At 41.6% G+C, this 15,706-nt stretch overlaps 1 protein-coding gene across 1 annotated transcript in view; it reads left to right on the top strand.

The window, feature by feature from the left end:
• The window catches only part of BEND2 (BEN domain containing 2), a 123,777-nt gene extending 110,910 nt beyond the window's left edge, over window positions 1-12,867 (top strand). Inside the window, 1 exon segment of the mRNA XM_074030206.1 lies at window positions 12,582-12,867. Within this exon segment, the coding sequence (XP_073886307.1) occupies window positions 12,582-12,867 (286 nt within the window).
• Window positions 12,868-15,706: the final 2,839 nt, after the last annotated feature.

Below are 15,706 nucleotides of genomic sequence, written 5' to 3'. Positions count from 1 at the left end.
ACCAGGGCTCAGCCAGTCAAATACATGCAGGTCAGCATTTGACTTGGAAGAAGCCAGTGTTACTGCATGGAATCCATCAGGGTGAGTGTGGCAGCAACAACCTCCAGAGGCAGCAAGGTTCAGCATCAATGGGTGGGTGGTGCCAGCTGTTGTGATGGTGCCCAGAAGGTGGCAGAGGTGTCTCTACTGGACCAGCCCTTTGGTGAGATTTGTGAGCCTTGTTCCTTACCTCATTCTCTGGCTTTTCAGAGATTCTCTAGCCTTCAAAATTTTTCTTAGCTAGAATGGATTCTACTGTCTGCAGTTAAAATCCTGACTGATATACACAGTTTTCTATACTTGTTTATTAGTCCCCAAGTACACAAATTATGCTTCAAGCAGTGAACAACTCCTGCTTAAAGACCTACCTTGTATTCTGCACTGTGATAGCAGCTGGAGGGATTCAGAAAAGTATGAACCTTGGTTGCCTTGCTCCAGTAACTCACACTGTTGATGTGTGGTGATTGGCATCCTGGTGCCAAAGTCTTCCCCAGGGGCGAGAACAGGTTCTGACTCCTCTCCAGCTTTAAGCTACATTTAACTCTTCAATTTGAATTCTCTAGTATAATTAACTGCCTGCCCTCTTTCTTTGTTTTGTTTTCTCTTTCTTTCTTTCTTTCTTTCTTTCTTTCTTTCTTTCTTTCTTTCTTTCTTTCTTTCTTTTTCTTTTCTTTTTTTTCTTTTTCTTTTTCTTTTTTTTTTTTTTTGAGACAGAGCCTTACTCTATCACTCCGGTTGGAGTGCAGTGGCGCAATCTCGGCTCACTGCAACCTCTGCCTCCTGGGTTCAAGCAATTCTCATGCCTCAGCCTCCTGAGCAGCTGGGATTACAGGCACGTGCCACCATGCCCGGCTAATTTTTGTATTTTTAGTAGAGACTGGGTTTCGCCATGTTGGCCAGGCTGATCTCAAACTCTTGACCTCAGGTGATCTGTCTGCCTTGGCCTCCCAAAGTGCTGGGATTACAGGCGTGAGCCACCACTCCTGGCCATCTGCCCTCTTTCCTGACATCTATTCTCAAATCAACCTTGAGACCAAAGCTGTTCTGGACACACACACACATACACACATACAGTCACAAAACCTCACTTAAATGTGGGGTTTTGTCACTGTTGCCAAGTGAGTTTACCAGCTTTCTTCCCGCTCTCAGAATTAACATGATGGAGAATGTGTTCCTTGTAAAAAAAGGGGATACATTTTCAAGTCATGGACCTAAATAATTTTGCAAACGTCGATTCCAGCATTTGAGTTCCTCCAAAAGTAGACTCTGAGGTGAAGATTTGGGTGCAAGTAGTTTATTTGCAAGGTGATCCCAAGAAGCACGGTGAGGGAGTATGGGAAAGAGGGTGTGTGAATGAGCAGATTACTGCTGTGGTCATCTGGGCTCATTTCTACTAAGGATTCTCTGAGAGATTGTGTAAAACATAACTCAAAAATGTCCCACCAAGGGGTGAGGAAGCTGGGATATTTATCCACCAACTCCCATCCCTCCTTGTTTGAGAATTGCTTCTGGAAGTGTTAGGTCCCCACCACTTCTGGTTTGCCCTGCATGGACCGAGAATGCTGCTGTGGCCAGATAAAGTCTTAGGCAGAGAGACCCAGGTGTTAGAGGCAGGAATCTGCCAGTGTGGGGAATCTGGTCACCAAAGCTGGAGGTGCCCAGAAGGTGCACCAAAGGGATATTGGTGGAGCACCAACAGTGTTGGCTACATCCAGTTAATAAAATTTTCCCCATGAATTCATTCTTGCATTGAACATATATTTATAAAACACCCCATATGTTCCTAGCATGCGTTTTGGCATGGCAATACAGTAGCGAACAAAACAGATACAAATCTCTCTCTTAATAGCTATTCTAGTGACTGTTGCAGGAGTATTAAGTTCTACCAATCACAAGTGCTGAACAGACTTTCAATAGTGTATGCATTCATTTAATACTATTACGTCTTTGACATTATACTAATTGAATAAAATATGGTCTTTACATTTAAAAATCTTTCTCAGTTAAAAAAAACACAATTTCAAAAATATTAGAGCTTGAGGTGTTCCTAAGACAGCTAAGTCATGAAAAGGTGAACTAATTTTCCCAAAGATACACAGCAGAACCAAGACTGAAAAATCTCAGTTTTTTTCATAAATTTCCACAATAGCATCACATTGACCAAGACTGGCTGTTTTCTAGAGCAAAATACAAAAAGTATTTTGAATGCACCTTTAAACATTGTGGTGGGAGTGTAAATTGGTGCAAACTTTCTGTAAGACAATTAGCAAAAAGTATTAAAAGCTTTAGAAGTAAACATTCCCATTGACATAGTTATTCAGGTTTTAGGGATCTATCCTAAAAGATTTATAAACAATGAACACTAATTCAGTCTTTCAAAAAGCATGTTTTTCAAATAATATTTAGTTATATAGAAAAATAGAACATAATAATTAGTGAAGAAATGAGGATGTACAACTTCATATACTGAAAGGTCTCATTTTTTTTTTTTTTAGAAAGATCCACAGAAAGAAGAAAATACAGCAAGGCAATTATTATATCTATTTTCTAGTATGGTAATGTAGAAATCTTCCAAAAGCATTGTTTTATTCACCTGACCTTTGGAAAGTTGTTGGATGAAAGTGAGTTTAGGTTATACCTCTAGGCAGATTTTTGGAACCCAGCTGAAGTTGCCAGTGGGAATTCGGCGGTGGAACTGTATGAAATCTTTGTTCTTTCTTACCTGGTTGTATTTTCCACAATGGACATATGTTACCTTTGTAACCAGAGAAAAAAGTATCTAAAATTTTTGGCCTAATTTTTACCTCTAGGCATTGTGATTAGTGCTGGGGAAGTGTCCAGTGGACGTTTGTGTGTCTGACTCTTGGTATAACAACCATATTGTTTAGAAATAGGCTCACAATGTCCCGAAGACTTCCAGCCAGTGAGACTGTCGATACGGTGTACTTTGAGATGCTTTGTCCCAGGGCCCTGCTTCCCCCTTCCAGAGCTTCGGCTCCCTTCTGCCCACAGGCATCCCATGGAGATGGGTTCCTTGTCCACATCCACTCATACATTTTTGCTTTGTGGCTTCTATTTCTTTGTTTCTTGCCTCCCCATCAACATCTCCTTCATTGTGTTTCTTTGTATTCCTCTTACAAAAGCAGAATCCCACTTGGTTTCAGCAGTAGTCTGATGGGGACTTCGTCTGTCCTTACCTGCTGTGTGTTGCTTTAAGAACTGCCTTTGGGATTAGACACTTACCACGAAGAAGAAAGAAAACAAGCCGCCTATTAAATATATCACCTTTGGACTTTCCAGAGACATCAACTTTGCCAAACTCCACAGGAACCCAACAGCCCCCTATGGCAACATTTTCCCAAATGCATGCTCTCTTCCAAAGCAACTGAAGAACACAGACACCTCCTTCTCTCCCCTAGACAAGGCTGTTGTTTTTGTCCCCCAGGTTGCTACCATGTGGGAATGTTGTGGTGTGAGAAAGTATCAACACCCCAAATGCAGATCACACTTGCTTTACATCAGCTATGAAGGGGCCATTAATCATTCTCCACCCTTGCATCTTTCCCCTGTCTTAGTTACAGACAAGCTGTTCTTACAAATTCTGAGGAGTATCTGTGGGTGGCGACTAACCTTTGGCATTGTCCATGTGGTCTGACTGATGGGGGAATAGTCTCCTAGCATCGCCTGGAGAATTCAAGGGCATCAGAGGAGGCCCCATGGCAAGGTGCAGCCAAGCAGAAGGGAACTAAGACGTTGGGCTGGGACCAGCCTGAGGCTGGCTCCCTTAGGTCTCCTGGTGATGCCTTCTTGCTTCTTTGCTGCCTGGCTTAGTTTAGTAAAGAATGCAGTCTGGGCAGCATTCATTGGAAAACCTCTGCTGACAGGTGGGTATATCAGATATTGTTCTTTTTGGAAAACCTGCACTACTTACCCAGGTGCTACTGTAGTTCAAGCCCACGAGGCATCATGGTGGATCTACTGGGGTTCAGTGCTGGAAACAGAAACCCCTTTGGGTATCTAAACAGAAAAGTCTTGAATTCAGAGAAGAAGGTGCTTCCCATATTCTTTAAAGGGCTAGACAAGTAGGAATGGTTGCCCAAACATCACAGAACTTGTTGACTCAAAGAAATCCTGCCTCAGACACAATTGAGAAGGTGAAGACTCAGAGGAGGCTGACACTGAAACACACCATCCAGGGACCAGGAAGTCCCTATTGATGCCTCTCTCCTACAATCCCCCATCTGTCTCCAAAGGTCACCCAGACACATTGGGTTACCTCACCATTCTTCAGAACCTGCGCACTCCAGTCTGGGGTTTATATTTGGAATACAAAGAAGGGGAAAGCTGATTGGGAAGAAGGAAATAAAGAAATAGAAGCCACAAAGCAAGAACATATGACACCCCTGTAGTGCAAATTAAATATTGGAAATCAGCCTCAGAAACACTACACATCTCTGCTTAAAGGCAGAAAAGCAGTAGGAACATGGTCTCTGACTCATGTATGAATTCCCATTGGTAAAACCTGCTCATGTGCAAAAGCCTAGCTGCAAGGGAGTCAGAGAAATAGGGTATTTAGCTTTCTAGTTTTTGTAGTATGGGAAGACACAATGGAAGGAGGTGGGAATGGATGCTGAATGCCAACAGACCACATCCAACACACATACCTTAGGAAATAGCACTGGCCTTTGAGCACTCATGGGGCCTGGCTGGGGATGGCTGAGTCCCAGCAGGGTCTGAGACAAAAAAAAAAAAAAAAAAAAAAAAAGATAAATGCAACATATAGTGGAGTCTTTCTAGGGAAGAGAGAAGATAGAATCCATCACAGAATAGTACCTGGTCTGATTTTTAGCAACGTACATGGAAGTAAGGTGACCATAGTCTGGCCAGGGAAGGGACTTGCCTTTTAGGGTATGGGACAGTGTTACATTCAGTGTTGGGTGCAGACAGCATAACTGGGGGGATCAGAAACAAACATATATAGTCCTTGGAAAGAGCTGGTGAGGGGCTCAGGTCTCTGGCAGCTAATTTCCCTGGCACAAAAAGAGCTGTGGAATGGGGGAAGGCATAAGGAGAATCATCGAATTCTGACAAGACCCAGGCAGAATGAAACCAGATGATTAGATGGGCTTTCTGGACATAAGGCGGCAGAGGGGGATTGTAGGAAAAGGATTTATCGATCCCAATTTGACACCCCTCTCTTTATCCATGCCCTTTGCCTTGTAACTTTGCATCTTCTCTTACAAAAGGCAAAACAGCCTTCTCTATCACTTGATTTTGAGCTTGACCTTGTTATTTACTTTGGACAATGGAATGTGGGAAGAAGCAGCACAAGTTTAGTTTTGAGCCAAGGCCCAAGGATTTCTTATGTGTTTTTATCTTCCCTCTCTCATGTCTTTATCTTCATGAGAAGATCTTCCCATGGGTAGCTACTGCTCATTCAGCCCAGGCCCAAGAATTAACCCATATGGAAGAGACTAGATCTTAGACCATATCAGGAAAGCAATCCCAGCTGAATCTACAGCTTGAAGGAGGGCCTCCTAACTGAACCCAAGCTAGTTCATGTGAGTCCCAGGCAAACTACTGGTGTGTGACAAATAAATTCTTATTGTAAACACTCACATTTTAGTGATTGTTGTTACACAGCAGTAGCCAACTGATACAATGACTGCCTCTGAATAGCAAGGGGTTTATTATTTCCAGATGTTGCAATGAAACATATCAGGAGAGCACCTACAAGTCACAGACTGGCATGTGCAGGTTCTGAGGCATGATGGGTCAATGCAATGAGTCTGGGTGACCTTTGGAGACAGCTGGAACAGAGCCACAATGGGACAGGGATTGACACCCAGCTCATAGTTGATCTGCTCCAGGCAAGCTTCCCTAAATGGTCAAGCCCACCTAGATCTCTCTTCATCCTCTACCATCCTCACTTCTTGCCTACATTTCTCTTTAGTTCTGATCATATGCCATCACAGTTATAGTGACCTAGTTCATAATACCAGCAGATAAGTGGACCCACTTCACTGTATTTTTATGTAAGCATGTGTCTATATTTTGTCCATGTTGATATGATGAGGGGTTTGGTCAGGCATTTTGTTGAACATCCACATGCCCTATGAATAAAGCAGTATTACTTGAGATTCAGTCACTTCTGGACCATTTTTATAATGTTTGTCCATTTCCATGTGAAGGTAGGGAACAAGGTCTAAGGGTGAGTGATTGCAGGCAGGTGGAGGCTGTGACTCATAAAGGACTGTAGCATGCTCAGAGAAGAGTCTTAGAAGGAACTACAGAGGGGAGAAGAGGGAAGATTGGAGGAGGCTGAGAGCAGGGCTAGAATTACAGTGGAGTGGTAAAGTAAAGTTCGGAGAAGGAAGTCACTGCGGGGGAGAGGGCAGCATCAGGGACTAGGAGAGGGCCCCAGAAGGGGTAGAGGATGGAAGGTTGTTTTGAAGGGTGTGCAGAGTGAGTGTTGAAGAGCTTCACAGTAGGACACAGTGAATGGCAGATGGTGGAGGAGAAACAGGCAAGGGTAAATGTTAGACAAGTGAAGTTGATGGACCATCATTGTGCCACATAAAATCATTTTGTTTTCCAAGAGAAGAATTGCCCACATACCACACTGCAGGAAACTTTCATCTCAATGAAGGATCTTCCAAGTCTTTTTTGCTTGCATATCCCCTAAAAGAATTTTGCAAAACTACATACTCCCTCACGCTTACAGAGTTGAAACCTAAAATACTTTATAAGTTTAAATACTGTGGTTCCAAAGGATGTGACAGTCAGTATATTGTAAATATTGACATTTAAAAATAAAACTCTTATATCATACCTACTGGAATCAAAATATTATGATATGACAGCCACCATTATCTATTTTAAAAGTATATGACAAGCTCTTTGACAGTCAGAAATTTTACATCATTCTCTTTACTCCTTGAAATTATATTTCCATTTCACTTTCCCCACAGAATTTTATATTGATGTAGTGTATTTTTATGCCTGAAAATCTTTTCTTGTCTACCATGTATCTCAGCAACAAAACATGTATACCAATTCGCTTAAAATTTTTTTCTTATAACCACAAATAATAAACCAGCATAAAATATAAGAAGTAATGTTTTATTCAAAAAGAAGCTCTTAATAAAGTGAATGGAGTGGGGATGGTAGTTGTGATCTCTCCATTAATGGAGACTTGGCCAACACTGGTATCTTGAAAATGTCCCTTCATTTAGCATCTTGGAGGTTTTTACACCCTAGGGCAATGCACCATGGTATAGTTGGAACCTTGGGCACCTGGTCTTCTATATAGCATGTGTACTAAGACAATGGTGATGGCAGCTTAGGGGGGACTTGAAGATGTCTTTTGCCTATTTCCTAGGCATCATAGAAACCTCCCAGGTTTTTGTTTGACTCCAGGGCAGGGGAGGGAACTCAATAGTGTCAAAAATTGAATTTTCTACAAACATGAAGGAATGAATGTTTAGAGCTTGATGTACTTTGGTCCAAAGAATACTATGAAATGGGGAAATTTCTGGTACAGTTAAATTCCTGCCATTAAGGTTCATGCCTGCTATATGGAAAGAAGGAAGAAGGAAGAGAGAACATTGGATTGGGGGATCATCAAAGGTGAGGTTAACTACCTGTCTTCACGATCACTTAGCAACTGGGTGACCTTGGGTGGCTGCTCATCTGCATCTCATTGTCCATCTGTAAAATGGGGTGCAAATCTCCTTTATGCAACCTCCTAGGCTAGGGGTTAGCCTCCTAGGGAGGCTCATCTTGAATCAGATAATGCTCATGACATCGTTTTGTAAACTGTCAAGAGCTCTTTATTTTTACTTAAAAATTTTAAACTATTAAAAAGATAATTCTAGGTTTACATGAAGTTGCAGAGATATGTACAAGAAGGTCCTGTGCACCCTACACCCCACCTTTATCAATGTTGACATCTTGCTTAACTGTCTTTGGAAATTGGCGTTGATACAACCTACAGAGCTTATTCAGATTTCACTAGTTATACATGTACTCATTTGTGAGTGTGTGTGTGTGTTTGTGTGTGTGTAGGTCCATGAAATTTTATCACATGTGTAGGTAGCTTCATGTAATTACATAACAATCATGATACAGAGCTTCTCCATCATTATGAACCTTTCTTATGCTACCTCTTTATATTCACATACTCCTTCCTCACAATCTCCTATCCCTGGCAACCATGAATCTGTTATATCTTTACAGTGTTATTATTTCAAGGATGTTACATACGTGAAATAATAGAATGTAGTCTTTTGAGATTGGCTTTTTCACTTAGCATCATTCCATTGGGGGCTATCCAAGTTAATTGCATGTATCAGTAGTTTGTCCCTTTTTATCGCTGAGTAGTATTCCATGGTATGGATGGACCACAGTTTGCTTAACCATTCACCCATTGAAAGGCATTGTTTCCCATTTTGGGCTATTATGAATAGAACTGCTATGAATGTTCATGTATAGGTTTTTGAGTCAACCTGTTTCCATTTTTGGGGGGATATGAACAATTCTGGGTTGTATGGTAAATGCAGGCATACAGTTTTATAAGGAATTTTCTCCATACTGGCTGTACCATTTTACATTTCCAACAGTAATAATGTGTGAGTGCTCAGTTTTTTTCTGTAACCTCATCAACATTTAGTGTTATCATTAATTTTTTGTTTTACACATTCTGATAGGTGTGTAGTGATCTCTCATTGTGGTTTTAATCCACATTTCCCTAATGGCTAATGATGCGGAATATCTTTACATGTGCTTATTTGCTATCTATATGTACTCTTTGGTGAAATGTCTGTTCATGTATTTTGTCCCTTTTATAATTGGATTGTTTGTCTTTTTCAATGTGGAATTTAAAATTTTTAAAATATATTTTAGATACAAGTCTTTTGTTTGATATGTGGTTTGCAAATATTTTCTCCCAGTATGTAGCTTGTCTTTTCATCTTCCTAACAGAATCTTTCCCAGAGCAAAGGTTTTAACATTTTATGAGGTGAAATTCATCAGTTTCTTCTTTTAGGGATTGTGCTTTGTTATCAAGTCTACAAACTCTTTGCCTAGGCCTACATCCCAAAGATTTTTTTTAAGTGTTTCACATTTAGGTCCATGATATATTTCTAATTAATTTTTATCTAAGATGTGAGAATTCGGTTGAGGGGACTTTTTTTTCTTGGCCTTTTGGCTAAGATCAAGTGTAGAACTAGGTTGAGGTTTATATTTTTCTGCGTATGGATGTTTAATTGTTCCAATACCATGTGTTGGAAAGGCTGTTTTTCCTATTGAATTACTTTTGCACATTTGTTAAAAAAATCAATTGGGCATATTTTTGTGTGTGTATTTCTAGATTCTCTATTCTGTTTCGTAGATCTATGTGTTTATCTTTCTGTTAGTATTATACTGTCTTGGTTACTGTAGCTGTATAGAATGTCATAATATCTGTAGAGTGATTCCTCCCATTTTATTCTTTTTAAAAATTGTTTTTTTTTAATAGCTATTCTAGGTCCTTTGGTTTTTCATATAAATTTAAAAATAATTTTGTCTATGTCTATAAAAATCCTTACTGGAATTTTGATAGCCATTGCATTGAACCTATACATTTCAATTTGGGGAGAATTGACATCTTTACTATGTTGAATATTTTAGTGCATGATCATGATTTGTCTCCCCATTTATTTAGGTCTTTGATTTCTCTTATTAACATTTTGTAATTTACAGGATACAAATCCTATACATGTTTAGGAAAAGATTATACTGAAGTGTTTCATTTTCTCTAGAGTAAGTGTAAAGTTATTGTGCTTTAAAATTTTAGTTTTTATATGCTTATTGTTAGTATATATGAATGTGATTATCTTTATGTATCTACGTTGCATCTGTGACCTTGTTGAATTAACTTATTAGTTCTGGAATTTTAGGGGTAGATTCCTTAGGATTTTCTATTTAGACAATTATGTCATCTGCAAATAGGGATTGTTTTACTTTTTCTTGTCAATCTGTCTATATCCTATTTCCTTTTCTTGCTTTATTGTGCTTTTCAGCACAGCATTATGTGGTAAGAGTGAACATCCTTTCCTTGTTCCTAATCTTAGAGGAAAATCATTCAGTCTTTCACCATCAAGTATGATCTTAGTTGTAACTCTTTATCAAGTTGAGGACAATTTCCTCTATTCCTAGTTTTCTGAGCACTTTAAAAAAATCATGAATGCACCCTGGGCAACATGATGAAACCCTGTCTCTAAAAAAAAAATATTAGCTAGGTGTGGTGACACTCACCTGTAGTCTCAGCTACTCTGGAGGCTGAGGTGGGAGGAATACGTGAGCCCAGGAGGTCGAGGCTTCAGTGAGCCCTGATCGTGCCATTGTACTCCAGCCAGGATGACAGAGGGATGCCCTGTCTCAAAAAAATAAAATAAAATAAAAATCATTAATATGTAGAACTTTCAAATGTTATTTATTTATTTATTTATTTTTTTGTATTTTGAAAATGATGCTTGGTTGACATCTTGGCTCTGTGTGAAGTTCTGAGAGTATGAGGGCACATCATTCCCCTGGTCAGCTCTATCCCTGGGATGGGCTGGGAAGACACAGATGAGGGTAGGACTTCTTGTTGGATGGGACTAAGGAAAAATGGAGAGGAGAGATCTTAGGGCCCTGCCAAAGGGGCTCTGTTACCAAGTTGCTCAACAGAAAAACATGGTGCTATAAGGGTTATTAGTTTCCTGTTGTTGCTGTAACAAATTACCACAAACTTAGTGGCTTAAAACAACATAAATTTATTCTATTACAGTTCTGGTGGTCAAAAGCCTAAAATCATGGTGTTGGCAGGGATGTGTTCCTTCTGGAGTCTTCGGTGGGAGAATCTGTTGCCTTGCCTTTTTCAGCTTCTAGAAGACACTCACATCTCTTGGCTTGTGGCCATTCCTCCATCTTTAAAACACAGCTCCACGCTCTGGTTCCATTGTCACATCTCCTTTTTCTCTCTGACCTTAATTCTGTTGCCTCCCTCTTATGTGTACCCTTGTGACTACCTTGGGCCCACCCAAAGAATCCAGGATTATCTCAACAACCTTAACTTAATCATGTCTGCAAAGTCTCTTTGCCATATATGGTAACATATTTATAGGTTCTCGGGAAGAGGACATGGGCATCTTTGGCGGGGGTGGTGGGTAGGGGGATTATTTATTTTACCACACAGGGCATGATGAGGTATTCTAAAGAGCAGGGCTTTGGAGTTAGACAGACCATGGTTTGACTTCCCACTCCAGCTTTAACAAGCTGTGTGACTTGCAGAGAATTACTTAATCTGGCTAAACCTTCGTTCATCTGCAAAACTGTAATCCCTTTGTTTGTCTGCAAAACTGTGGTGGAAATGACAGCCGTTTGTCAAAAATTTACAGCCCCTTCTATGGTATACAGTTGTAGTTGTGGCTAAGGAGCAACTTTTCCAGGCAGGCACTACATTTCTTAGTACCATTTGCCTCTAGGTAGGGCCCAAATGAGACTAGTTCTCACTCATCATATATGGCTGGAAGTGATCACTGCTGGGCTAAAGTACCTATGAAGTAGGTGTGTATTCTTTATGCTCTCTTCTCCCATCTTTTGGTTCCATGCTAACTCCCAGGTGACTTTGGAAGCCAAATGAGGAAGATGAAAAAGGTTTCGTCAGCTTGTGTCTCTGAATAACTGTGTGAAGCAGAGTCCATTTTACCCCCTACTGTCAAAATGGACTCCTGGGTTAGGCTCTATGAGCTAGAAATACATTTCTATTGTGTTAAGCTACTGAAAATTTAGACTTATTCATTACAGCAACTAGCAATACATCTGTCTTGCAGGGTATTATTATCCTCTGGGACTATACAATGAAATCATATGTGTAAAACCCATGTTACCATGATAAGGAACTAAGGGACTCAGAGATTGGAAAGCCGTCAACTTTTCTGCCTAGAGCAGTGGTTCTCAAATTGAACATGCATCAGAATCCCCAAAGGGCTTGTTACAACAGATGCTGGGCCCACCTCAAGAATTTATGATTCTGGTTGGGACTCGGTGTTACTGGAAAGGGGTTCTGATCCAGACCCTAAGAAAGGGTTCTTGTATCTTGCACAAGAAAGAATTCGGGCGAGTCCATAGAGTAAAGTGTAAGCAAGTTTATTAGATAAGTAAAGAGACAAAAGAGGTATTCAGTTGTTCATGCAGGAGGATTTCATTTCAAAGAGCTGCTGCCCATTTCAGAAAGTACATGAAATAAATTTTCTCTCAGCGGGGCTTCCCTGCAGAATATAAAGCGAGGCGTTCTCAGCAGTCAACCCTCAGTTCTCCAGGGCTTGCCCCACATGGAGGCTGAGGAGGTAGTTTTCCTCTGGGGTGAGGGGAGGTCTGAGAGGGGCTGCGGCTTTGGAAGTATACTATTAAAAAGCAAATGTTATCTAGAAAAGAGGGAGGGGGGTTCCAAAGAGACAAATTGTGTGTACTTGGCAATTTTGCCTGTGGCCAACTCTGAACTCTATCTCTCTGTGAAGTGAAAAGTTTGGCATTAGCAATTCCAAAGAGTCGTTCCGATTTCAGCAGCTGAAAGTGGACTGGGGGCAGGAGGGCTGGCAGTGGACCACGCGGGAGTTGCTGTCAGAGTTCCGGGGCAGCCTGTGTGCTTTCATCCAGGCTGGTGGCCGCAGGAACAGTGTGGGGATGCCAGCAGCAACGGGGAGCCACCAGGGAGGAGGGTGGGAGGCTGCTGCCTTTGGGCTTGTCTGTCCAGGCTTCGAGCAGGGGCCCACCCCACCCTGCCCCCCTAACCACGAACTCTGACAAGGCAGAAGAGGCCTTCCTAGATCACCACCCACTTGAGTTGCATTTAGAGGCCCAGCTATATCTGATTTCAATTTCTTGGGCTAATTTATACCCCACTATAAACAAACTCTTGTAAAAGTTGAGAACCAGCAAGGATAAAGAAGCTGTGTTTTCATTATAGTTGTTTTTCTTCTGATGGGTTTCTGAAGTGAGTTTTCCAATAGCAGTAGACCCCAAATTTTTGGCCTCGGGAGATCTGGAAGGTGCTATATTGGGGAGGAGGTGAGGGGGGCAATTCAGCAAGAGCCTGCTGGTGCTTGGCTCTGTGCTGGGGTCTTTCACTAGCATTGAATCGGGGGAAGGGGGAAGTTTTGCCCCTTTTTCCCCCAGGGGCCTTAGAGTTTAACCGAAATTCACAGCATGGTGCAATGTGGGAAAATGTAAACATGTTTATAAAAGTTGGCTGTGTGGCCAGGCTAAGTCTCAAACTCCAGTCAGTTGCTACCTAAATCTCCTTGTTCAACTGATGTTTCCATATCAAGCTATTCTGTAATTCTAGCTTTTTATTTTACTTTGGGCATTTGGGGTGATTTGGTGTTTTAAGTGTTAATTTTCTGAAAGCTCCATTTTCTCCACTTCAAATTGTTGCTAACTTGGGATCCAGTATGATGTTTAATTAACCTCAAGTAAACTGCTAAGAGGAGCCTGATCCGGGATTGTCTTCACCCTTTTGTGTTTTGTTTTTATTTTCTAATTTTCATTTCAGAACGTTCAGAATTGGTTTTCCCACCTTTTCAGTGCTAGATCCGCCAACGGTTTGGTTCCTTTGTGGGTTCAGTTCTTTATGTCACCACCTAGTGTTCACTGATGACTTGTAATTGCGGGGGATTTGTGTCTCAAAAACTTCAAATGAGTTGCCTGTGCTTTAATTCCAAGTTCTTTCTTTCAGACGTGGTAGTCAAAATGAGAGGTTATTGAATAAGTACACATTACTTTTAATATATATATGTAAGTGGGTTCTGTGTTTATGATTGCTGAGGGATTACTTTTAAATGTTCTCTTTCAGTCTCTAGTTAAATGTAGTTTATAAATAGTTGCTGTGGATTTGGCTCCTTTAAAATATTCTGGTAGAAACAGATTATTTTTAATTCTAAAGTTTATGCCATTTACCACAGGAATAGATTCTTATGGGGGCACTGAATGCACATTTGAGTTCACACAAAATCTATGAATAAGTTAGAAAAGTTGGTTGGGTGCAGTGGATCACGCCTGTAATCCAAGCTCCTTAGGAGGCTGAGGTGGGAGAATTGCTTGAGACGGGGTTTGTGGTGAGCTAAGATCGCATCACTGCACTCCAGCCTGGGTAACAGAGTGAGACAATGCCTATTTAAAAATTAAAAAAAAAAAAAAAAAGTAGGGAAGTTGAGGGGCAGTGAGTGTCTGTTCTGCCTCTGGCTCTTTGCTCCCACCCAATATACCCGTCACTCACTTGTAAATAAAGACAAATCAAATGCTGTTTACAATCCTTTTTCTGGGCCTTTGTTACTTGTTTCCGAGTTGCCAGATCTGAAGCTTAAAGCTGTTCCTGGCCCTTCCTGGAGTTTCACCCCTGATTCTGACTCCCCATGCCCAGCCAGCTGTGGAAGAAAGCTGAGCCTGAGTCTGGCCCCTCATTTAGGGGTTAGTCACTTGGGTAGTGCCTCAATTCGTGCAGAGGAAGGCTGTTATGGACCAAATTGTGTTCCTTCCCTCTCCAAATCCATATGCTGATGCCCTAACCTCGAATGTGATTGTATTCGGAGATAGTGCTTTTGAGGAGGTGATGGAAGTTAAACAAGGTCATAAGGGTGGGGCTTTAGTCGTTCCCTGTTTCCAGGCCCATGGCTCCTCTCTCAGTATTGACCATTTGAAGCTCCACTATAAACAAGGCCCACGAAGGGACAACTGCACCTCAAAGTGGCCAGCAGTAAAAGGAGCCTGCATCTTAAGGATCAGGAGTTCAATGGAGAGGGTTCATTGCTAAGCAGTCCTCAAATGTGAGTGCCCCCCAGCAACCCACAGACCAAGCATCCTGGGCTCTTGTCCTCAAAATGGCAGGTTGTGGTTGTTGGTGACAATGAGGTGTGAAGGGGAAGCCTTTACTCCAAAGCAAGGGGAACCTGATTAGAACCAGCTAGAAGCCCACCACCACTACCATCATAAAAGATTTGGGAGAGACATCATCAAGATGGCTGAGTAGGGGTGCCCAACATTCACTGTCTCCACAAAGAAGGATGAAAAGAACAAGTAGATAATCACATGTAGAATAGAGCATCCAGGGGAGAACACTGGAATTCAACAAGGAAATGCCAAAGACCCCCTGAGGCATGGAAACTTGGGATGGCAGCATAGAGAGGAAAGTGAAGCACCTGACTAGCATCTGCTTGGAGCCAAGAGGGACTCCCCATTGCAGGGAAAAAGTAAGTGGGAGATCTCCAGTAGTCCACATTCCCTCCACATACACCTGCAACCCCAGCTTTAGGAGAGCCCCACAGTCCTCACAGGCCTTGAGCCCAGTGTAGGGAGCTTCCTGGAGTCCATGCAACTGCATTACTTCGGAAAGGGAATTCACATTGGGGCCCCTCCCCACCCCACTCCCCAGGACCCAGAATGCTGTAAGCATGATGCCATTTTTAGGATGGAGTCACTGCTGGAGTGCTCGGGGTCCCAATAGCTCCTGTATCTTCACTTCCCTGGAGCCACAATGTCATCCTAACACACTCACACAAAGAAATTGAAAAGGACACAAAAAATGGAAATACACTCCATGTTCATGGATTGGACTGCCCAAAATGATCTATAGATTCAATGTTATCTC

The sequence above is a fragment of the Macaca fascicularis genome, chromosome X (genome assembly GCF_037993035.2).
Source record: "Macaca fascicularis isolate 582-1 chromosome X, T2T-MFA8v1.1".
In the NCBI taxonomy this organism is placed as follows: Eukaryota; Metazoa; Chordata; class Mammalia; order Primates; family Cercopithecidae; genus Macaca; species Macaca fascicularis.
This window is presented reverse-complemented; position numbering and strand designations above follow the sequence as displayed.